Source organism: Carassius carassius, chromosome 1 (genome assembly GCF_963082965.1).
Source record: "Carassius carassius chromosome 1, fCarCar2.1, whole genome shotgun sequence".
Taxonomy (NCBI): Eukaryota; Metazoa; Chordata; class Actinopteri; order Cypriniformes; family Cyprinidae; genus Carassius; species Carassius carassius.
In genome coordinates, this window is record NC_081755.1 from 46,975,092 (window position 1) to 47,000,496 (window position 25,405).

General features: G+C 36.3%; 1 protein-coding gene across 8 annotated transcripts in view; it reads left to right on the forward strand.

Annotated features, from left to right (window-relative positions):
• Positions 1-25,405, forward strand: part of rbfox3b (RNA binding fox-1 homolog 3b) — a 245,994-nt gene that overhangs the window by 150,478 nt on the left and 70,111 nt on the right. For 3 of the 8 annotated variants that reach the window (XM_059561859.1, XM_059561867.1, XM_059561875.1), the window contains exon 3: positions 22,064-22,259. The exons of 4 other annotated variants lie outside the window; for them this stretch is intronic. In XM_059561859.1, the coding sequence (XP_059417842.1) occupies positions 22,143-22,259 (117 nt within the window). In that variant the 5' untranslated portion in view covers positions 22,064-22,142. Of the gene's footprint in view, positions 1-8,652; positions 8,998-22,063; positions 22,260-25,405 lie in introns of those variants that run through there. One more of the 8 variants, XM_059561885.1, reaches the window with a different exon arrangement.

Below are 25,405 nucleotides of genomic sequence, written 5' to 3' on the forward strand. Positions count from 1 at the left end.
TAAAACTGTGCAATCAGTGTGTGCCAGAGTTATTTTATGTTAAGACTAAAACTATTAAACGCATTACATTAAACCCATGAAGTGAAATTAAATTAAATTAAATAAATAATATAAAAAAAACTTCTGCTTGAATATTTGCCCTTTTTAATTTTAGTGTTTTAAATAATTAATTTCAATAATCAAAATGTATGTATTATTAATTAAAGTCATAAAGGTTTAACAACAATTCACAATTTTTTCAAAAATTATTAACAATTTTTTTTTTAAATAATTTTACAATGTAATACCATTTTTTAGGGTCCTATATTTTTCCCCCTTCAGAAATGTTGTGGTGTCTGTTTTAATTTTCTGGGTTTATGAGTTAATTTAATAATGCATTTTTATTTAATGTTATTATTTTAAAATATGAATCATTCATTAAAAGATAATTATTATTATTAGTTCCATATTAATTCCATAGTTGTTTTATTTATTTATTTGTTTGTTTGTTTAGTTTGTTTATTGTTTTCTTTTTGGTTTATAAAAGTTTGTGTTATCTTTTGTAAGTATCCTGAATTTATTATTTAATGCACATTAATTATCGAAAACATGTTAATATAATGAAGGCATGGAAAATTTAACAATTTAATGAATCGTTTAAAATGTAAGCAAATGGCAATTGAACAGTTCTGTACTATTTCTATATTTATTTATTTAAGTGCAGACTGATACAATCAAAACATGGGAAACTCTTTTTAATTAAAATCGAATTACTTTTTATATTATTTTTTATCCCATTATTACTACTCTAAAAAGTTTACTCTTCTGTGCAATAGTAGTATGGCCTGTTTTTGTCATTATTTCTTCTCATGAAGTTCAACCAGACTTTTATTTTGATGCTTTGCTGTGAAGACTTGATTTTCTGTGTGTATATGATAAGATGATGATATTTTTATCAAATGAAATGGTGAAATGCTCATGAAGTGGCTCTCAGAGCAGCTCTGGAAATAAAGTTCTTGTCCTCATATAGTCAGAGAGCAAACGTTGAGAAATGAAATAAACGAAACAGAACGTAGACTTCGTAGTCTTTTTACTCTTTAATATTTGCAGACAGTAGTCCATATAACGACTGGATTAATTGTACAGCCCTATTTTGATTTATTCATCCAAATTTAATCAAATTCCATGACATTCCCTGTTTTACAGAAATGTATATTTTTTAAGACCGTATTGTGCAATTCCTTACCGCATTTTCTAAATCATGGAAGTCATGGAGTACTAAAATTGATGCATAGTCTTAGGAAGAAGTACCAGAATCCCCTTAAAAGAAAGTGTTTGAATAGCACCACAGGCCTGACAGAGTGACTCCTGTCACAGCTGAATAAACTGGCTCTGCTGTTGAGGTGTGAACGTGGAGCAGTGTGTCTCTCACAGAGCTTGATGAATCTGCCTCAGTGAGTGAATCGCCTGGAGCCGCTCTTCAGCTTCTCTGTTTCAGTCTTTCATCAGTCCAGAGTTTAGTGTTTGTGTGTTCATGTGGTGTTTCAGACAGACGGAGACATCTCAAACTCAGAACTCTGTTCATTGGACACAGTTAAAATGTCAGAATTGTGTTGTGTTAAATAGCAAAATATCATACGCTCACATTATGCTCAAGCTTATCTAACACCAAACAGCACTTTTTTTAAATATTATTTTTATTTCTTTTTTAATTAAACAATGTGCTCTTATTTTAAAATCAATTTAATTATAATTACACTTTTATTTGGGATAAAATTCTTCCATCAGCTTCTGCTCTAAACTATAGAGAGCTTTTACATTGTAAGGTTACAATTAACCCGAACTTAAATTCCATTGCTATTTATTTTTAACCATCATAATCAACACGTGTAAAAATGTTAATTTCTATAAATATTATAGTTCGATTTATCACAGTCATTTTTGAAACATAATCACTGAAAAATAAAAGTCTAAATTTGTTGAAAGTCCTCACCATGTCATTGTATAATTCACTCACTGCTGCTGTTGGACCAGATGCGACACTTCATGAGCTATATTATTAGTAATGAAATGAGTGTGAGGGTGTTTCATATCTCCGGTGTGTGTTTTCTCTCTAATGAACTGTTGCTTCTTCCTCCTCTGGCTAATGAGGGCGTTCAGAGAACAGAAGTAATGAAGAGCTGCTGTCTGGTGTCTTTCTCTTTTACTGCTCATATAGTCAGTGTTCGTGATGAGCTGAGAGTCGGAAGTGTTTGTTCTCCAGACATGAAGGAGTCTTGTTTAGGTACTCCTGCTCTGTTCCTGGTTCGCTCTGCTGAAGGAGTGTTTCTGGCAGCTCTTCCTGCGCTTCACTTACACAAATGAGTCCAGAGCAGTTATAAAGCTACTGGAGTTTCTTCCCTCAGTCCTGAATTGATTTCTGCAGCTTGCTCAGTTGGCTGGAGTAGATTACAACTCAGATCTTAAGCATTTTGAACTTCATTCCATTGCGTGCACTGGATATATATATATATATATATATATTAGCCTCTGCTCATGGGGACAAGGAGAAGGCCGAAAATCAATGCACAGCATCTCAATGAATCTGCTTGGAGGATCATTGATTAGTGAACATCCTCGTGATCAGTTCATCATCACCAAACACTCTCATGCTGCGGACACTTCAGATATATTAATTCATATATTTAAATATATATATTCATTTATTTTAGAGGACATAACTGTATTTATTTATTTATATTTATTTATTTATTCCTTTGAATTTTCTTCTAGATGATGGTGATTATGGTGCTAATGATCAAATTAATCATTATTTATGACAAATATGCATCCCTCCTGTGATGGTTTGCATTATGCATGTGAACTAATGAGTGTTTTTTATGATTATATTCAAACAGTGAGAGAAATATTACAAGTAGAAGAGTAGTTGATTCCACTGTATGTGCAGACAGAACAATGTTTCCATGTTTGTTTCCTTGGTTCCTGTTTTTTTATTTTTTTGTTTGGTGTAAGAGGGAAGCAGAGAGTGAAGGACAAAAGAATAGGTTCGTTGCAGCTTTAATAACCCGTGCCATCAAGTAAATGAACCATTCTCTGCTATACTAACACACACACACACACACACACACACACACAAACACACACAGACACACACACACACACACACATACACACACACACACACACACAGTTATTAAGTGTTATTTGTGTTTTCTCTCAATGTAGTAATGTACTAATGTAAATCCTGTATCAGTTCACTTACAGTCAGATTCTTTCACTGTGTGATTTTATTCATTATCAGTATGATGATGATAAATTGCTTCATTTTCTGACACTTCTTTGCTGATTCTTTGCTCATTGACCAGATAGGTGCTGGAATTTATAAGTCAAATTGTGAGATTGAGCTCAAAAACAGATTACTTTCTCCATAATTGGGACTTAAAACTCCTTATTTTGATGTTATTTCTCAAAGTAGTATCTGTGGGCCTATTATGCCTAAACATAAATATAAATTTGCAACCATTTCTATAATACTGTGTTGTGCATTATTAGAAATGTAAGTAATAATGTGTCATTTAAAGACTGAACATGTGAAGATGGCAGCTGCAGTAACACTTCCCGAGAACCTGGGAGGATCCTGAGAACAATAAAACCTTCATTTCTCTCTTGATTTCACACCAGGATTCAATATCAGTTCTACTTTTGATTTGCTTTGAGTATCAGATGACTTTGGGTCTTTCAGCTGATTTGTGATTTCACCTACTGTCTTCTGGTTTATATACGTATATATAATTTTTCAAATGTGTCTCCTCTACATTTGTATGGACTTTTGAAATTAAAAATAATAATTCTCATTATCTGTGTCATAATTTTTATAATTTAAAATTTTTGTTTTAATTTTAAATGTTTGGGCGGCTCTGGAGGTCAGCATTGCTCTAAGTGATTAGTGAGCTCCAGCCAAACACACACTCACACACACACACACACAGTCACTGCGGCAGCTACAAGCATCGGCAGGCTCTCTCTCTCTCTCTCTCTCTCTCTCTCTCTCTCTGTGTGTGTGTGTAGCGTTTAATCGCAGTGTTAATATTTTATGCATTCAGTGCAGGAGGTTGTGGAGTCTGTGCAATGAGACAAAAATCTACAGACATGCATCACATGAAACAACACAAACCCAACGACTCGAGCAGAGCTGCCCGCAAGACTCTCTATATTGTTATTATTTTTTTATTTGTGTGGAGATGGTTGGGTCCACTTGATGATGATGATGGTGTGTCTGTTGCGTAATAGACACAGTGACTCTTGGCAAATGGCACCAGCACCTCTGTAATGGCTGTCTTGCTCTTAAATAATATATGTGCTGTCGACAAGCGTGTGTTGTCATCGCTAGTTAAAAAGGCTCTCAGATTGTCCTGGGGATATATTGGTCTTAAAATAAAATGATCTGCAGAAGTTTCTGTAAGGGTTTGGAGGAACGCATATATGAACCTTCCAGAATTTTGGAAACCTGTTGTTTTTGGAAATTGTTTTATGTAAACGTGTGCAAATGAAAGAGAGAAGTCACGCATGAGGTCTATTCATACTGTATCTTAACTTCTCAGGTGTTTGTCTTGTGAAAAGACTCCAGTTTTCTCACATGTGTATTTTCTAGTCTCTATAAAAAAAAATACATAAAAAAAACATATATATATATATATATATATATATATATATATATATATATATTGCAAGACTATATTTAATTTCTTCCACAGTGTGATGCCAGTTTTGGAGCAATTAGGATATTTTGCAGCGTAAAATTTAACCCAGAATTGAATGAATGAATGAATGCATACATTAATAACAACAACAACAAAAATTTGTATCCATTTATAAGCATTTATGGATCATGGATGTATTGCCTTTGTGCCAACTGTAATCAGAAAAATAAGAATAAAGCATTAAAAAGAACAACTTCATTAAAAGAAAGAAAATCTGAGAATCACCTTTGGAAAAATTATTGGTTAATAAAAAGTAAGATGTTTTAGATGTGTTACAGTAATGAGAATTTGTGTGAAAATCAGTGCAAAAAAAATCTTAATTGGTCTCAAAAATAGACTTTATTTTAATAATACTTAAGTATTTTTCCTTCACATTTTGGGGTGAAATTTAGATGTGTCATCAGAACTCATAGAGTTAGTGTAAAACTTTTATATAGAGAGAGAGATAAATGACAAATGAGAAGCAGATTTGTGTTTTTCTGAAAGGATTTTGGGAGAAACAAAGTCGATATTTCAGTACAGTAATAGCTGAGTGTTTATTGTCAGGTGGTGTGTGTAAGTCGCAGTGAGGGAGGGTCCTGACTGATCACCTGTGCCGATTAGAGAGACGTGCTGTGTGTGTGAGTGTGTGTGTGTGTGTGTGTGTGTGGATCTAGTGGGGTTTGTTTGTGCGATCATGATTGATATGAGCAGGTGGATTTGTGCTTGACTTGATGACATCACTCACTCAGTCACAGTCCGAGAGCCGCGGTGTGTGTGTGTGTGTGGCGGAGCAGGTGTGTCACATTCAGGTTAATGCGATGGTGTGTGTGTGTTGTTGTGTGTGATGTTTCTGTGATTCTGTTTGTCGAGCCTGAGAGAAAGAACAGGTGCGATTCGTAAAGTTGCAGCAGGTGATTGTGAAGAGATCATCACCTGTTACCCACTGAGCAAATGACTCTCCAACAGTCAGTGTTCAAGAATCAAACTAGAGTCAGAGATTTAAAGTTGAAGAATCAGTCTAGAATTGAAGAATAGGACTAGTGTCAGAGGTTTATTTTAGAGGATCAGAGAATAAAATTAGAATCAAACTCGAGACAGAGATTCAGACTCAAACAATCCCACTAGAGTCAATTAATCAAACTAGTTTCAGAGAAACAGACGAGAGAATCAAACTAATGACAGAGACTCAGGTTATGAGAATCAAAGTAGAGTTAAAGAATCAAATATACAAATATATAATCAAATGTACTAACATCCTTCGACAAAGAGTCCAAAAATATCTCTAGAGTCAGAGATTCAGACCAGTATTGGAGATTCAGATTAGAGAATCGATTAAATTACAGAATCAAACTATAGTCCGAGGGGAATCAGGTTCAGAGAATCAAAATAGAGTCAAACAATAAAACTAGATCCTAAGAATAAAACCGATGTCAGAGATTCAGACTAGAGTTAGACAATCTGGAGAGAGAATCAAACTAGAGTCAAAGAATCAATCTAATAACACTGATGCTAGTGAATTCAGACAAGTGTCCGACAAATCAGGTGGAAGAATCAAACTGGAGTAAGAGAATCTGAATCAGGGAATCAGACTGGAGCTTGTCTAGATTAGTCTTCAGTCAGATCACAGAAAACGACATGTTTATTTATCCTGCTCATTCACAGCAGCAGGGAGGCGGAGAGAGAGAGATAAACCGAGACAAGTGCAGTTCTGCACCCAATGTATCCCGTTACATGTGTGTTTTTACCTCTTGTAGTCTAATTATCATTTCTAATAATATTCCTCAGAGGTCTAAGAGAGAAACTAGAGAGAAAAATATGACCACAGATAAAAATCCAATTAAATGAGCGGATGGCTTGGAGAAGACGAGCAGTCAGATGATGTTCCAGTGCGTTTCTCTCTCTCTGTGGTTTGTGGGGTTCATTTTGAAAGTGTTTCTTGCAGGCAGATATTGATGACCTGTTTTTCAGAAGTGCTGACGCAGCAGTGATACTACAGCGTCTCCTCATGTACTTCTCACTCACTCGCTCTCCGCTTCTCTTTAAAGAAAGGGATTGAAGTGACTTCAGGGCCGATCCCTGTGATAACACATCTAGGTCACATTTCATCCCAACCGTCTGAAAGAAAGAAAAAAAAAGAATAAATTAAATACAACATTATTATTAAAGTACAGCCTCTTTTGGAGACCATTAGGATTTTTCTTTTTTTTTTCATTGTGACATTTAAACACATTTTCATGCTAAATCTCTTTATCTCTTTTCTTGCAGTTTTGCTTTTTACTTTTCCTGGTTATTCCTAAAGGTGATTCTCATTAGATTCTCTTTAATGTAGTTTATTTATTTATTTATTTACTGCATTTATTATTATTCTATTTTTGTATTTATTACAGAAAAAAATACTTTTCTGTTACAGCTGGCATAAATACAAACAAAAACAAGCAATGGTTCTAATTTAAATATTTTGTTCATATATTGTTTATATACATATTTCTGCATAACAATTAATGAAAAAATACCTTTAATGTGCTTTATTGTCTTAAAACAAGTCTATTAAAGGCAAGTATAACAATTATTTTACATTTGATTAAAAAATGAACTCATTTAATGCACACACACACACACACACACACACACACACACACACATGTTTGTTTTTGTGAAAATAGGGTTCATCCCATAGGTGTAATGGTTTTTATACTGTACAAACTGTATATTCTATGGCCCTTCACCAACCCTACACCTAACCCTAACCCTCACAGGAAACTAAAAAAAACTAATTCTGTATGATTTATAAGTGTTTTGATAAATGGGGACATGGGTTATGTCCTCATAAGTCACCCTCTCCTTGTAATACCTGTGTCATACCCATGTCATTATACAGAGTTGAGTCCTGATATGTCACAAAAACAAGAGCACACACACACACACACACACACACACACACACACACACACACACGTTTGTTTTTGTGAAAATAGGGTTCATCCCATAGGTGTAATGGTTTTTATACTGTACAAACTGTATATTCTATGGCCCTTCACCAACCCTACACCTAACCCTAACCCTCACAGGAAACTAAAAAAAACTAATTCTGTATGATTTATAAGTGTTTTGATAAATGGGGACATGGGTTATGTCCTCATAAGTCACCCTCTCCTTGTAATACCTGTGTCATACCCATGTCATTATACAGAGTTGAGTCCTGATATGTCACAAAAACAAGAGCACACACACACACACACACACACACACACACACACACACACACACACACAATGTTCCTTGAATTAGTTTTCTTGTAGTTTGCTCTTGTTGTTGTTCACTTTTTAAAAATTTTATCAACAATTGGCATTAAATGGCAAATATTAGTTTATTTAGTTATGTGGTTATTTATTTATTTATTTGTTACAATAATGCCAAAAAAGGCATAAATATATGTAATAACAATTAATGAATTGAATTGTAATTGTCATGATTGATGTCATGATGCAATGAATAAATAAGTCTTATAACTCGTAACTTGCTTACAAAATATATTGTGTGATATGACATTTATATGTAAATATAATTTTAAATATATATCTTTTTTTACCTCACATTACAGAAGTGGAATTAAGTTTTTATTTATTTATTGTGTGTGTTTATATGTGTGTGTGTGTGTGTATATTAAATTAGTGCATTTTTTAATCAAAAGTCAAAAAATTAATAATAGACTAAAAATTTTGTCTAGACAAAAAAAGAACTATTTATTTCTGGTGAAATATGAGCCATATGTAAGAGACACAGATTTACAGTTTTAATGACTACTGTACATGACAGAGAAAGAAACACGGCTCTGTCCTCCGTCTTTGTGTTCACCCTTGTTTCATGTTGTTTGTTTGTGGTGGCTGCTGGGTTTCTTATGGCGTATCTTGAGAGGATTGTGGGTAGAGTCTGTTCACTCACATCCGCCATCAATACTGTCATCAGAGAAAACCCCCTCGCTCGCTCGCTCGCCCACTCTCGCTCTCTCTCCCCGCTGGAGGCTGCTGTTATCCTGCTTCAGACTCAGTCTTAAAGTAAAGCAGCTGTGAGACGAGAGCAAAGGAAGGAGTAAAAGAGCATCAGGCACCCTGACGTGGCTTCTCACGGTGTTTCCTGAGAAAACCTCCAAACATCAGAAAAGTCAGAAGCGGCGTCTAAGAGGAGAGAAGTGTGGAGGAGACGGGAGGAGAAAACTCCAGAGAAAGAAAACATCTGTAGAGGGTTTTTTGCGGCCGAAATGATGATGTACTTTTGGGTGAGTATGAAGAGCATGGTATGTGCTGCCTGGCTGTGAAAGCCCGTGATCTTCACATACAGTATACAGCGCTTGTGTTACTCGTGTTGGGTCAGCTGTGAACTACTCGCTGCTCTTCCGCTCTGGACAGGGAGTTTAAGATGAATGGTAACGCTCAGACGAGGCTTGTTTAGAGTTCAGCTTTGCCTAAAATGAATCCGAAACATACCTAAACAAGTCATCCAGAAAGAGTACAGAGCTATAAAACGAGTACGAAGAGTGCTTTAAATCATTTGATGAGAAATGTTTGAGTTTAAATTGAGGTCTCTGATTGCAGAGTTTGGGATATCATTGAGATTCCTTTTGAAGCTATACATGAAATGTGCGAAGGAGGCAACTCCGTTTGCTCTTCATTTAATCTCACTGGTGACTCGGAGAACCATTTGTGACCTCTTTTCTAAAGGTGATTTAGGAAAGTGTTATTGCTCTGAGATTGCTCTTTCATTGCTCAGGGAACTTTCTGTTTCTCTTGGTATCAGCACTGACCCATTTTTCTCCTCAAACCAAAGACGACTCCATTTGATCTCCATCTCATTGATGTCTCTGAGTTGAGATCTCGGTGAGATCTCCTCTGTTATTATAAATCGCTCTTTCATAGCTCAGGGAGCTTCATGTGTTTCTTGGTTTATCTCAGATGTCTTCTGAAACTCCAATGTAGACTTTTAAGTCTTTTTCAGTCCCACTGATGTCCTGGAGAAACATGTGAGACATCAGTGAGATCCTGAATGTGATTTTTCTGTTTCTGTTCTCAGGGAATTAAGTAAGTTTCTGTGTATCAGCATTTTCTCCGATGTTTCTCCTAAAATCAGAAATAAAATGTAAGATCTCTTCTGGAACTACTTTATGGAGGAGACAATAAAGCTCCAGTTGCTTTCCATTCAATCTCACTTCTGTCTTGGAGAAACATCTGAGACCTCATTGAAGTCTCCTGTGTGGTTTTTCTTTTCTATAGATGATTTAGGGAAATATGCATCTTTTCTGAAACTCAGGAGTAGACTTATGTGAGAATAAGGCTCTTTCTCTCAGTAGAGAAATTGCAAAAACTCAGCAAATGTCTCTCTGTGATCTCCTTTCATTTGCATTTCTGTTTAGGAGAAACCACTGAAGAGATCTGGTGTGATTTCTCATTTATCCAAGAGTGTGTTTCTGTGTCACACTGGTAGAAACATCTGGTTCACCGCCGTCATGTTTCTCAGATGTGTTTCATTCGGTCTCAGTGAGCTGCAAATGAGTTTTGTTTTGCTGTTTATTTATTTATTTATTTATTCACTTTTTAATGCCATTCTGGCTATTTTTATTGTAATCTGTGAATAAAGTTAGTTTTCCTGTAGTTTCTGATGTGATCTAGCACTAATTCTTAAATTTATGTGCATGTGTGTTGTCCTTGTCCTGCAGTATTTGATTCTTTTAATCGTGTCTCGCTGAGGTTGATTAAGGGATCAGATGCACCATACACTTTTCACATTTCACAGTTCATTAGCCACTGACATTTTCCTCAGAAAACGAAACAATCCTGTTTCTGAAATGCATTGCCGTCTCAAATACAGCCCACTCTGTAATGATTTGCACTTTACAATCAAAGCCTTTTACATTTAGACTGCCAAATGATGGATCGATCAAAAAAAAAAAAAAAAACATCTGGCTTTCACACAAAGCTTTATTGATTAAGTTTATTGATTTTAGTTGCATTGATGGAACAAAAATGCAAGCAACAAAAGTATTTGAATGCAGTTTTTTGATCCAAATAATCTTTTTCTTCCTATTCACTAGAGTTTAAAAGAAAATTCTATTCAATTGAAATATTTAATTCAAAATCATCCAGGATGCACTTTATCGGTTATAACTGAATTATTCCGATCAATTCTAGTTAATACATTTTAAGAATTTAAGTTAATAAAGTGGATCAATAAAGTTTTTGTAAGAAAACTAACTGTGTTTAACATCATTGATCCATCAGTCTAAATGTAGAGCTGAGGTTTTGAATGTTTTAATGATGTTCCAGAAACAAGTTGTGTGTTTCTGATAAAATACGAATGAAATCTGGATGCAGAAGAAGCTCTAAAGAACATTTTCATTTGTGTCACATGTTTTGATCAGTGAATCATTCCCAGGCTTCCATTTGTGTCATTTCACAGTTTTCCTCACTTTATTTTTCTAACACGTGGAAAACTGTGTCCAGCTTCTGGGTGATTTTCACTGAAAGAATCCCATTGAGCCTGTAGTGATAGAGACAGAGGTGAAGGGTGTACAGGTGTGCAGTGTTACCTGTCTCTCCGGCTGTCCCTGGGGAGCCGGCAGTACTGCAGTGCAGTATGGGAATTGAGTGCATTCGCTCCTCATTAGAATATTTATTCAGGAAACAGATGTTCAGTTTGAGGGCGACACCTTGGGCTCTCTGTCCCCTGCTGTTCTCGCGCACTCACACACACACACACACACACACAAGCACGAGTGTATGCGGGGCGGCGGAGCCTCGGAGGGGCTCGAACCCTCCGCAGCAGCATTAATCTCTCCGAATGGAGCTCCATCTGCTGAAGAGATAACACTCAGGTGATGGAGTCATACGAGACATTACTGAGACAAAACACCAGATCAGATTCAACCCTGATGGGCTGCACATCATCAGAGAGAAAGAGACAGGGGGGGGGAGAGGGAGAGAGAGAGAGAGAGAGAGAGAGAGAGGGAGAGAGAGGGAGGTGTGGTGTGGTGTTTGTGTCCTGCTCTGAATGTGATGAATAATTGACGAGAACAGAGGCTTTACTGAGGAACAACAGATGATGATGATAGAGGAGAAAGAGAAAGGCTGATCAGATAAAAGACAGACAGAAAGAGTCTATCTATCTATCTATCTATCTATCTATCTATCTATCTATCTATCTATCTATCTATCTATCTATCTATCTATCTATCTATTGTTCTATCTGTCTGTCATTCTGTTATCATATATCGTTCTATCTATTGTTCTGTACATGAATGAATGGAGTATTTTTTGTTCATTTGTGTAATTAATAGTTCCTGTAAAACAACCTGCAATGTAGTTCAGTTGTGATATTGTGTCTAACACTTTACAACAAAAATATTATTTACTGTACGTAAATATTAGAAGTGTATGAATTCTGAGGGGTCAAACTGCAGGTTTAACGTCTGTAACTGCTTCTCTGCATGTCTCTCAATTACAGTGTTTGAGTGTGTGAATGTGATCTGACACAGTGGGTACGGAAAGTATTCAGACCCCCTTAGATTTTTCACTCTTTGTAATATTGCAGCCATTTGCTAAAATCGTTTAAGTTATTTTTTTTCCTCATTAATGTACACACAGCACCCCATATTGACAGAAAAACACAGAATTGTTGACATTTTTGCAGATTCATTAAAAAAGAAAAACTGAAATATGACATGGTCCTAAGTATTCAGACCCTTTGCTGTGACACTCATATATTTAACTCAGGTGTTGTCCATTTCTCAATCCTTAAATGGAAGACGTTTGGGGCAACCTGAACCCTTCCTAAAGCTGGCTGTCCGGCCAAACTGAGCTATCGAGGGAGAAGAGCCTTGGTGAGAGGTAAACAAGATCCCAAAGATCACTGTGGCTGAGCTCCAGAGATGCAGTTGGGAGATGGGAGAAAGTTGTAGAAAGTCAACCATCACTGCAGCCCTCCACCAGTCGGGGCTTAATGGCAGAGTGGCCTGACAGAAGCCTCTCCTCAGTGCAAAGCCTGAAGGTTCACCTTCCAACAAGACAATGACCCTGAGCACACAGCTAAAATAACGAAGAAGTGGCTTCACAACAACCCCGTGACTGTTCTTGAATGGCCCAGCCAGAGCCCTGACTTAAACCCAACTGAGCATCTTTGGGGGGCCTGAAAATGGCTGTCCACCAACGTTTACAATCCAACCTGACAGAACTGGAGAGGATCTGCACGGAGGAATGGCAGAGGATCCCCAAATCCAGGTGTGAAAAACTTGTGGCATCTTTCCCAAAAAGACTCATGGCTGTATTCGATCAAAAGGGTGCTTCTACTAAATACTGAGCAAAGGGTCTGAATACTTATGACCATGTGATATTTCAGTTTTTCTTTTTTTATAAATGTGCAAAAATGTCAACAATTCTGTGTTTTTCTGTCAATATGGGGTGCTGTGTGTACATTAATGAGGAAAAAAAAAGTGAACTTAAATGATTTTAGCAAATGGCTGCAATATAACAAAGAGTGAAAAAAATTAAGGGGGTCTGAATACTTTCCGTACCCACTGTATATACAGCAGGTCACTGAAGAACTGGTATTACACCAGTAAGAGATTCCAGCTCAATCCCAAGTGATTCCCAGAGGATGTGCTCCAAACACTCCTCATCTGTCCTGTCCACAGCAGCGTGTCATTAGAGAAATCCGCTAGATTCCAGCACAGTTCCAGGAGCGGAGGTTAAACACCATTAATTGTCTGTGTTTTTACCATGTGGCTGGTTGTTGGTGATTTTTCAGGATGTGAGTGGAATGAGATTAGAGGATGATTGTGTTCTGACCGGCGGCTCTGCCCACATCTCAGCTGCCGCACCTGCCTCATATTGATTAACCGCTAACAGCAGTTTCTCACTGCGAGATTTTCATATACACGTCCACCGAGAGCGACGGCCGCTCAGGGGAAATCACATTGGAGTTGTGTGCAGACGCTCACCTCTGCGATCGCACCTGCCGTCATTAGATTCTCATGCATACCCTAAACCACAGCGGGCCAGACCGATCTATACACACTGAGAGAAAGAGAGAGAGAGAGAGAGAGAGTCTAATGTCTGCCAGCCGTCACATCACTAAAAATATTAATCGCCATCCACCATCTTGGTGTAGGGCCATTAATGTTGAGTCCGGCCCAGCGCTCGGCCCTCCACAGGGACCGATAACATCAGCACAGATTTATCATAATGTGTTACAGTGATTTTAACAAACACACGAGACAAAGAAGTGTCAGCCAAAATGTAACAGACACCAGCGTCTGATATATAAAATTAACCATTTTAAAAAGTTACTAGTAGCTCATTACTCATAGATAGCTACCAAAAACATGTTCATTATCAGGATTTTAACCCTTTCAATGCCAATTTGTTTATGTAATGCCACTGTTGTTGTTTTAAAAATACAACAAATGTAATCAATCATTTTGCATATAATAAATGCTAAGCAGAATTTGTTTGTTTATTGGATTATTACAGTCTTGGATTTGACTTGGAATGATTAGCATGGATTTTGATGCATTATTATTTTTGTGCAGTGTCAAATTTAAAAAAAATAAATAAATAGAAATAACAATTAACAAGGAATGCATGATGTTATGCTTAAATCATACAAGGAAAAAATAATGCAATTTTAATGGGTTTTAGTTGTGACATTTTTTGTCCTTAAGGTCTCGAAATTAGCTATTTTTCTACCTAGTGTAAAACAGATTTATATAAGGAAATGAGAATGGCATATTAAAATTCTAATGCGAATGCACAGTTTTGACGAAATGTATGCTGTTTGCATTAGCACAGCTAAAATGATAAAAAAAAAAAAAAAAAAAAAGTTCAGGACACAAGGGTTAAACGATTATAAAGACAAGTTATCCCATTTATCCTTACTGTGTAATGTTTATTGTCTTACCAAACAATGTGGAAACTTGGCAGTGGCACATTAATGCAGATTTTAATCGTTTTGAGTGCTGTTTTTTATTTGCCTAATTAGCATAGACCAGATAAATAGATCATCATCTTAATGGTTTATGGCCATAACATAAACTAAAGGATATTGACTATTTAATAAACGGACAAACTCCAGCCTCCTGTTTTGAATAAGAAATAGAAACTAAAAGCAGTTCAGTGGTTTAATATCCATAAGTCTTCGGTTTCATCACGACTAATGTGTCTTTAAGTTTCTGAGACTTTAGTATTTCAGTATTTTCAGTGCTGCTTGTTGCCTGTTGTTTTTTACACGTTTGATAAGGATGCAGATGCGACAGGGTTACAATTTGATTATGATTTATCCACTTTGTTTCATACTATGTTTGTCTGATTTGTAAACAGGTCTGACTATCAATCAATCAATCATATAATATTTTGTTTATTTTATATTTTTAGAGTATTTAGGTGTTATTTCAGTATTATTTTATAATATTATAGTATTTATTAATAATTGTTTAATAATCATTACACATTTAATACTATGAGCTTTTATTTATGTGTTTTTTGTATCTGTAAATATTATTATTTTTCATTCTTTTAAATCTTTTTTTCCCGTTAAAACAAGACAAGTGTTGCATTTTCTCGTAATAAAAAGAAGGAATGATGTTAAAACGACAATTTTATTGTTAAAATTACATTTTCTCATGATATGTATGATAACATGATATGTCATTGAAATGACATTTTTCTCCTTAAATCTCCTTTTTTTTCTCATGTAATAACATGTCATAAAAACATTATGTCTTGTTATTATGATAAAATATGTTGTTTTAGTGATATAGCATCTTATTACAATATAAAAACTATGTGTGTGGCTGCAGTGCGTCACCGTATCATTTATATATGTATAACAAAACTAAACAAACTTTTGAACAGTTGTGTGTTTGTGTGTAAATAAACACACACACACACACACACACACACACACACACACACATATACACTACTGTTTAAAAGTTATTGTTATTACATATGTTATTACATCTTTTAATGTTTTTATTTTTTATTTTATTATTATTCATTTCTTCTGAACACCAAGGCTACATTTAATGTATTTGATCAACAAAATTGTAAAAAGCATGTTATTACTGCTATGCATAACTGAATAATGATCACATGTGGACTTCATCTGTGTGTGATGTCAAAATATTGCTGCTTTTGTAGTTTCAATAAGTTTATGACGTTTTGATCTACAATATATTTTCATAGCACATCAAAGAGTTGAAAGAGACTCCCAATGATGATTTCCCTGGTTTGATCTGTTTAAACTCGCTGAGTGTGAGTGAGGAAGCTCTGCTGTGAGATGGATGATGTCATATCAGCTTCAGTGTTTTCCTTCAAAAGCGTTTCTCCATTAAGGGTCGTAAAGCTGTTTAATTTGCTTTATACGGTGCGGCCGGGGGCCAGTAAAGCCCTGCGGTGCTGCAGTGACTGTGTGCACGCGCGTGCGGACGGGCTGTAAAATGTGAGCACAGAGTGACATTAGTGTTATGGGGTATTGACCAATTTTTGGAGAGTTTATGGTGCTAATCAAGGGCCGCGTCCGAGCCGGAGATGAATGTGTGTGGTGTGGCAGAGAGCAGCAGTTCACGGAGGGAGTGTGTGCTGTTTTTTACACTGGACGGATGTGATGTGGAGTCGGTGTGTATGAAGACGCCCCACACTGGATGGTAGGTGTATATTTAGTGCCTTAATAAACAGCGTGCTGCGTCCCTGAAGAGATTCTCAAACTACAAGCTGCTGATTTTTTTGAAAATCCTCACACTTTCGCACACAGGGTCCTCTAATTAGAGCACCCCTATCTATCCATCTATCTATCCATCCATCCATCTTCATGCAGATGTTTCCGTGTTGTATCTGTAGCACAGTACTGTATGTGTTTGTGTGTGTTACTGAGTGAATCTGCAGTTGTTTTCTTTGGCTTCTCTTGTACTTCGTGCAGCAGAATACAGCAGATGTCTGGTTTTCAGCTCCTGAAGCATGAACAAACACTCTGAGTGACTGTAGTTTACACACACACACACACACACGCCGGGTGAGTGAGGGAATGTGTGCTGGGCTGCTTCAGTGTGCTAATGGACAGAGAGAGAGCTGATATTGAGGGTATCTAGTTTCTGTTGTGTAGTGATGTGTCTCAGGGTGTGTCTGAGAGCAGATGGATGAGAAACCATCTGCTACAAATGGACTCTAATGTTAATGAGCACATACCATAGACACACTCCAATCCTCAAAACATAAAAGATCGAGCATGAGATTTCAAACCATCGGTTGCCCTTTTACAGTCAGAGTTTATCAGCAGAATATTTTCCTCTCGTAGTTGCATGTATATGTTTTCGGTTATGAAATTCACACAAAAAGTTAAAGCTAAAGAGGCCAAGATGCTGATGACAAGATGACAGACATTTCATTTGTTAACAGCTGTCATTAAATCAAATAGGTGACATGCAAATGTAAAAAATAAAGTAGCGGTGACATACAGTCAGATATTTACTCATTAGTTAGACTTTTTTTGTGCATTTGACCTAAATATTCACTTGAAGTACCTCATGAGATTTTAAGGTTATATTTCAATAATAAAACATGTTTACTTTATTCATTATTCATGAATAGACATAGACATTTATCTATTTTAGTAAGTGTTTATTTAGATTTTTGTGGTCTATTTTAAAACGTGTTTACGTGTATTTAATTTATAAATAGGATTTATATTTTTTAATTTTTAATTTTTATTTATTTATATATATATATATTTTTTATAAATAGTTTTTTTTTATTTGATCTTTTTTTTTTATTTGATCTTTTTTTTTCAATATTTATTAGCTGTTCATCAATTCATGAACCTCAAGTGCTAGGGAAACCTGCGCTATCCTGAAAAAAGTGATTGTTGCTATTAGATTTCTTCAAATTTAGCGTTAGAATAACTATCCCAGATTTTATTCGAGATAACTCAAATATTAATCATCAGTTTGTCACTCAATGCAACTTCACATTTTAAATTTAAAGGCAGCTCAAATACTCAAATGCAATATTTATATAGTTTGGAATTGTCTTTAAAAAAATAAGAAATTATAAGGGAAAAATAATGACATTTACAGATTTTTACATTTGGATATGTGACAAAACATTCAATATGGATGTAGTGACAACATCTACAACATAAATATTATTCTGCATTTACAGAATAATTTACAGAAAGCTACATAAAATCTCTACAGATCTGTAGAATTATAGTCCAAAAAAATATGAAGACTCTTAGTAAGGTGTAGGTGCATAATATTCACAAGTAAAAAAAAAACGTATTTTTGTTGTTTGGAATAGTTGCTGAAACGTACGATGTGGACATATTGAGAACAAACATAAAACTTTAACATTATTATACATTTGCAACCAAAGAAACGTAAAATCTCTCCAGATCTGTATGATTAAAAGTTAAAGAAAATATGAAAAGCTTTGTTGTGTAATGACAATAATATCTGTCTCCACGACCCATGCGAAGCATTCAAGCGGAATCCTTTAGATCAACAGGCTTTGAAGCATAAATGCAGTCACATGTGTCTGACGTCTCACTGCAAGCGCTCTTCCCTCAGTAGTGTGGACGTTGATGAACTTTGCAACACTGACACACTTATTGAGCTGAATTAAGACACTACAGTCTTCTGTAGAGCTTGGCCTAGCCTCATATTTGATCAAGTGTGCAATCATTGTGAAGCTCGAACACGATCTGTGTCGTATAAAGCGCTATAGAAATCAAGGTGACTGCAGTAGTGAGTAGGCCGCACTGACAGCGGGATTGCTCCCGTATCTTTAGGGAGCGAGTGAACAGGATCCTCCCCAGCGTTCACTCCTCCGTCTCATCTCTCCGCTCCTCTGTGAGAGGACGTCTGGCTGTTTGCCTGCTCACTTTTCACCTTCTCTTCCTCCACCACTGTGTCCTGTATTTCTCCTCATCTTCCATCTCTATTTCTCTCTCTCTCTCTCTCTCTCTCTGTCTCTTTCTCTGGGAGTGATTAATGGTGCGGCATGTTCCTGCTCTTGCCCTGCAGCATCTGCAGTGCAGCACCTCTCACAGTCTCTGTCTGTCTCTCAGGTGATGTCTGTGTCTCTGTCAGGTCCTGCGGCTCCTCATCACACACTGTCACCAGTGTGTTTGTTATGTGGGCTGAGTTGGCGGGCCAAATGGCATCAGAAGGTCTTTTTGGTGGATCTGGGATGGGGCTAGTGTCATGCTTCTAGTTTTATTGTGAAGAATTATTCCGTGTTTGTTATTCCCAAGAAAACAATCCGTTTTTATGATCTTTCATTAAAATGTAATCACTTTCTCCATCTCTGAAGCAGCTTTTTAAAAACAGAGGATAAAGGGATGGAAAAAGAGCACGCTATCAAAATGCTTTTTTTTTCAGTTTTTAAATGGATATGTCTGAAAAAAAAATGCTAGGCTCATTGAAAACGTGTCTGTCTACATTTTTTGTTCCAAAATCTTACCTATACATAAAATTCACTGCCATTTCCAGGTGAAGCTAACACTAGTGGCAGTAAAACACCAACAACTTTTATTCCCGTTTGCTCAAATTGTGATTAAGTGCAGATTATTAATTAATAAAGACATATTTTCATGCACAATACTATGTTATGACATCAACACACATTCACTATTTTGTATGACTTGTAATCTAACACATTTTGATGTTCCCATCACAAAATCTGCTCTGTATACAGTATATGGCATTTCTGACATGGTAAACTTGCTCAGTAGTGCACCCGGTTCAGAATTAAAGTTACTGTTTTTTGTTTTGATTTGTTCTTAACAGGACCTCAAGGTTATTTTAAATATAAATACATAATACATGAAGTAATGTAGAGGCAGAAACAAAACATACAAAGTGGGAAAAGTTCAAAAAAGTGAAACTTTTTGTTTTAAAAACTAATTTTTCTCTTGCATTAATGAATTGGCCATGATTAGTCAAAAATAATTCTAATATGTTGATTTGCTGCTCAAGAAAAACAATCTTATTTGATCAATGTTAAAAACAGCAGTGCTGCTTCATATTTTATGAAAACCAGGATTAATCAGGGTTCTTTGATGAACAAAAAGTACAAGAGCTTTTGCTTACAAATATAAATCTTTTGCAACAGTATACATGTCTTTGTCACTTTTTATCAATTTAATCACTATTAATTAATAAAAGTTGTAATTTCTTTCAAAAAAAAAAAGAGCCACAAACTTTTGAATAGTAGCCTAAAATAATGGTGTCTTTGCAGCATAACAAAGACCAATCAGAATCAGAACCAATCAGAATGCATCATGCAAATAATATAATGATGTCATCACAGCTCCACTCTTTACATCAATGGGAGATTTTCACTTTTTAATCATACTGTTTTAAGTATAAAGTTTATAAATAGCAAAAATGCACACCTGAAACTGGAATAATGACTGGAAAATGATGTTGAATGTACATGAAATATGAGTTGATTTAGTCAGTAGTTTTGGTCTTAATTCTGATAACAGCGTGTAAACGGCCCTGTGGTCATGTGACCACATGAGGGCGAGATGCTGCGGAAAATGTGGGGCTCAAATGAAGTGTAACACATCAGAGACGCAGACAAACCTGCTGCTGAACACACACACAGTGTTGCAGCGATGTAATGTGTAGTGAAATCACATTAGCGTGTGTGTGCGCGTGTGTGTGATGGGCGCCGTACACAGAACATCTGTTACTGACACACAGCGTTTGATTGATGCCTCTGCTTATGTGTGAGTGCATGTCTTTACAGTGAGAATCTGCACATGACCACAGCACTGTATGTACAAGATAATTCATGCTTTATTTCACATTCTGCCCAATGTTTTTGTCTTGTTTCGAATGTTAAAATACTGTAATAGTGCCCAGAGCGTATAGAAACCATACATTTGTGATCTAGTTTCATACTTGGGCACAGTATTACACTTTTAGTGCATTATAAACGTTTTACAAGCAGAGAAACAGATTAGAATAGTGTGCTTTTGTGGTTTAGTCTTGAATGAGGTGATGTGCTCAGCATGCATGTTGTTTTTTTATCGACTGCAGACAGGAATGAACACATAAGAGCACTTACTAGGCGTCAGAGAGCGCTGTGAATCTATTGATTTCAGTGCTGCAAGTATGTAGAGGATTTCAAACTGAATTGACTCTATAGTAACACTTAAAATGGATCTAGCACATTCTTCTACAGCAGTCAGTAAGATTTCTCTTATTGAAGTCTCTTCTGCATCACCAGGGCTGCACTTATTTGATCACATATACAGTAAAAATTGTGAAGTTGTAATATGTTTTTTTTTTTTTTTTTTTTTTTTTTTAGTGTTTTATATTTGAATCTGCTGTAGATTTATTCCTTTGATCAAAGTTGAGTTTTCACATGATCCTTCAAAAATTGCTGCTCAAGAAACATTTCTGATTACATTTTCCATTATGCATTTAGCAGACGCTAATATCCAAAGCGACTTTCATTGCATTCAGGCTATACATTTCCTTTTTTTTTAGTATGATTATTATACATTTTGAAAACTGTTGTGCTGCTATATATATTTATTTATTTATTTATTTATTTATTTTTGGAAACCGATGCGTTTTTTTTCTAAATTAATTTATGTTCAAAAGAACAGTATTTATGTGAAACCGAAATCTCTTTCAACATAATAAACATCTTTACTTTAGTTTTTGATCAATTTAATGCGTCCTTACTAAATAAAAGTATTAATTTTATTTCAAAAGAAAAGAATCGCACTGACCTTTAAACCATAAAGTAGCATCGCTGCAGGGTAATAAAGACCAATCAGAATGCGAGTATGCAAATATTATAATGATGTCATCACAGCTCGACTTTAAATGTAAAATATTCTAACAGTGTACAATTATAATCTATGCATACATATACATTCTATTTATGTTATTGCTGCTTTATCTATTAATAAAATAAATAAAATCTTCTTTTTTTTGGTGTTTTCCATCAAATCATCAGCTAAATAGATGAATGTCATATTACGGGTGTGCAGGGACTATAATTAGCTTTATATGAAGCAGCAGAAGTCTGATGCATGTCCCCATTCATTCATGTGTGTGTGTGTGTGTCCTTGAGTGTGTTTTCAGGGGTCTTTGTGAGTGTTGGGTCTCTGAAGGGGGTCGTGGGCAATTAAAGCACACATGCAGAGCCGCTATACCATCACTCACACACACACACACACACACACATATACGCACACACAGGCGCGCATCCCTCCTCTACTCTCATGCACCTCCCACCTTAGCATGTGAATGTTTAAGTGATCTTTATTGTGTGCAGAGTAAACAGAGAGAGCGAGGGAAGCCGTGTCGACAGCAGGACGAGAGACAGACAGATAGAGACAGAGAGAGATAGTTAAATGTGGAAAGCGTCCTCTCTGAGCTCCATGGCAAACTCTGCATGCGTGCTGCTGTCCGGCTCCGGGATGCTGCCTCACTCGCTGCACGCGCCGCATGCCTTCCTCTACTTGTCCGAGGTAAGGAGCGTCCCGCTTTCATCTCCTCTGAATGAGCGTGCTTTTCATTCTGACCTCTGACCTCTCGTCCGTCTGGTGTCGACGCTCTGTTTATAGTCCACTTTTTCATGCTTTTATTCCCATTGTTTAGGTTTATTGGCTTACTCTCGTGGTCATTTTATGGTTAATGTCAACTAGGTGTGTGTATCTAGTGTTGAAGTTGAGGAATCTGTTGGTTAATTTATTGTGGACATTAAAGTCTTGTCGCTTTGTCAATCACAAAAGACTGCCGCTCATTTTAGGTCACAATTAGCAAAGTTATTCCGATTTTTATGCTATATTATGCAGGACTTCCGTGACTTTTCCCTGTGTTAAATGACTAAATGCTGTTTTTAATTAACTTTGTATGCTTTGTAGAATATGTCGTTACATTCACGTATTGGTTATTGGCATATGTCTTGCTTTTTTAAACGATTGATAAATCTATCACTGTGTTCCTTGATCAGAATTAGTCTGAATTGGCCAATATTGAGTTAATGATTTTTTAATTCAATGAACAAATCAATTTTATATAGCTTCTTATGCTGTATAGTATACTGTTCAAACATCTGATGTGACTCTCAAACACATTATCGGTTGATATTAACTGATTGTGTGTATCTAGTATCATAGTTTGCTGTTTGCCGTAAGGTTGTGTGCAGTTTAGATACAAATGGAGTTATTTTGGACAAGCATGTGTCAGACAGAAAGCACTTACTCATTTCAGCTCATAATCACCGATATTAGCATATGCAGATACTCTCATGAATTATTCAGCTCCATGGCCGGTGTTGGATCACTTGATCAATGTTCCTCATTAACGCAAATTACTTTGTTGAATTAGTCTTTAGATTGTGAATGTGTTTAAGTGCACTGGGGTTTGATATTAAAATGGTTTCTTTTTTATGAGCAGTGCTTGATTTATGGGTTTCTATGTAATTTTTTCATACATTAACCTGTTTTGATGCTTGCTTATGTCAAGTAAGATTTGAGCTTTAGTATAAACACTGTTTTAAAACATAATGCAAAGCAGTTTGTTTAGCAGTCATATTACCCCAAAATGATCAATATGAGTGTGCATGCAGTGCATCTTTGCTCGTGGAGCCTGTATGTATATGTGAGTGCTACAGCCGTGAGACACCAGAGAGCGATAAATGAGATGAGTGCTTTCCTCCTGCTTTTAAATCACTGTGAGACAGCAGGAGAAGTGCCTCCTCCCCCATCTGTCCACACACACACACACACACACACATGGTGGGGTGGTGTCGAGTCGCCCTGAGAAGAATCCAGGGCAAACGATCCTCCGGAGAGCAGCAGACATTATTCATGAAGCTGCGTGTTTATGAGCGAGTGTGTTTGTGCGCTTAACTGATTTGATATTCAAACACGTTTGCTGCAGTATGTAGCGCTGAATTATTGGTACGGTTCATGAATGTGAGGCGACTCAATGAGGAACGTAGATGTGAGAATGATATGAGACAGATCCAGTACTGTGCGAGCGATAGTGAAGTGCTGTTTGTTTGAAACGTATCAGACAGCTGCTGAAGTGTGTGTGTTTTGAAGAAGGTGAAGCTCGTAGTGTGTTAAACTCAGTCTTGCATTACAGGGACAGCTTGTTGAGGAGGGTTTGTCTGAGGTTGGGTTTGAGAAATCTGATGTTGCTGTTTTCTATGTTTTTTCTATGTTAGTGATCGATTATTGCAGAAGTGGTGACTTGAAGTCCATGCTGGTTGTGGCTGGAGAAGAGCCATTGCTTAGTGTTTAACATGACGAGAAGATCCTCACATGAAGCCTTTGATAAGAAGATGTTACTGAGGCCACAATCGAAATAAAACACATTCAAATACAAGTCAAAATGTCTGAATCAGGAGAGAAATACATCAGTTGATTTTGATGTGAAGGGACAACAGGAGTTGGACTTTTTCACTGCAGGAAACATTATTGTGGATTATGAAAAAAAACAAGCCTTAATGATGGATTTGTTTGTTACAAACATGCAGCTTTTCTCTTCACAAGACATTGAAGAGACTAGACTCACACCGTCTCTGGAGGACGTTCACACCCAACGACTGTCATCTAGAGATGGAGATGACGAGCTGATGAAGCTCTGTAGATGCTGAGAGCATTGAAATACTGTCTAGAGTAGCTAACGTAAAAGACAGAATAAGAATACTTTGATTAAATAGTTTTGTCGGCACATGTTTTTCTTGATTTAAGAGTTTGTTGTGGTATATAACATACTGTAACTTTCAGCAGAAGATAATCATAAAAGGCTCATAGCATGTATTATGTGGGTGTGTCTTAAAGGTACAGTAGCACACATAGTTAATGAGTGTGACTGATGATGTGCTCGTCATAAATCTATTACAGCTAGATTTGATCCGGGCTGCTTTTGTTGGTCATAGTAAATCCTCTCACAGGCTGCTATTGTGTAACACAAAGGCCTAATTTATCTGTGCAGTCTTTTCATTGCTGTAAAGTGTGTGTCTGTGTGTGTGTGTGTGTTTCAGTGAGTGTGAGTGTGATACTCTCTCTCAGTAATAAAGTGTAATGAATTCCTGCACACTCTTACAGTCTTTTCTCCGTCCTTCTGTCTGCTGATTACTGTCGCTGCTGGTCTAATTAATTCTGAGAGAGAGAGTGTGTGTGTGTGTGTGTGTGTGTGTGTGTGTGTGTGTGTGAGAGAGAGAGAGAGAGAGAGACATGGGGAGCTAGAAAGTCTCTGTGTAAATGGCAAGATGTTGCAGCAGGCTCTTCTGATGCGCTTACATTTTTAGGGTAAAATCCAATCTCATGGCAGTCTGTGTGTGTGTGTGTGTGTGTGTGTGTGTGTGTTTACATAGTTGTTTCCTTGACTATCAATATAGAAAATGCTTTTCGCTTAGTTACTGTGTGCTAGTCTTTTGCAGTCAGACTTTTATCTAAATCCATCAAACCATTTTATTTGTGTATACTACTAAGTAAAATAAATAAATAAATGTGTAAAGTAAATTATATAAATGTTACTAAGTAAAATAGCAAAGTAAAAAAGGTCAAATGTATTTGTTACTTGATTTGTTTACTGATAAATAAAAAATTAATAAGTAAATAACAAGTATAAGTAAACAATAAGTGAAATAAAGTAATAT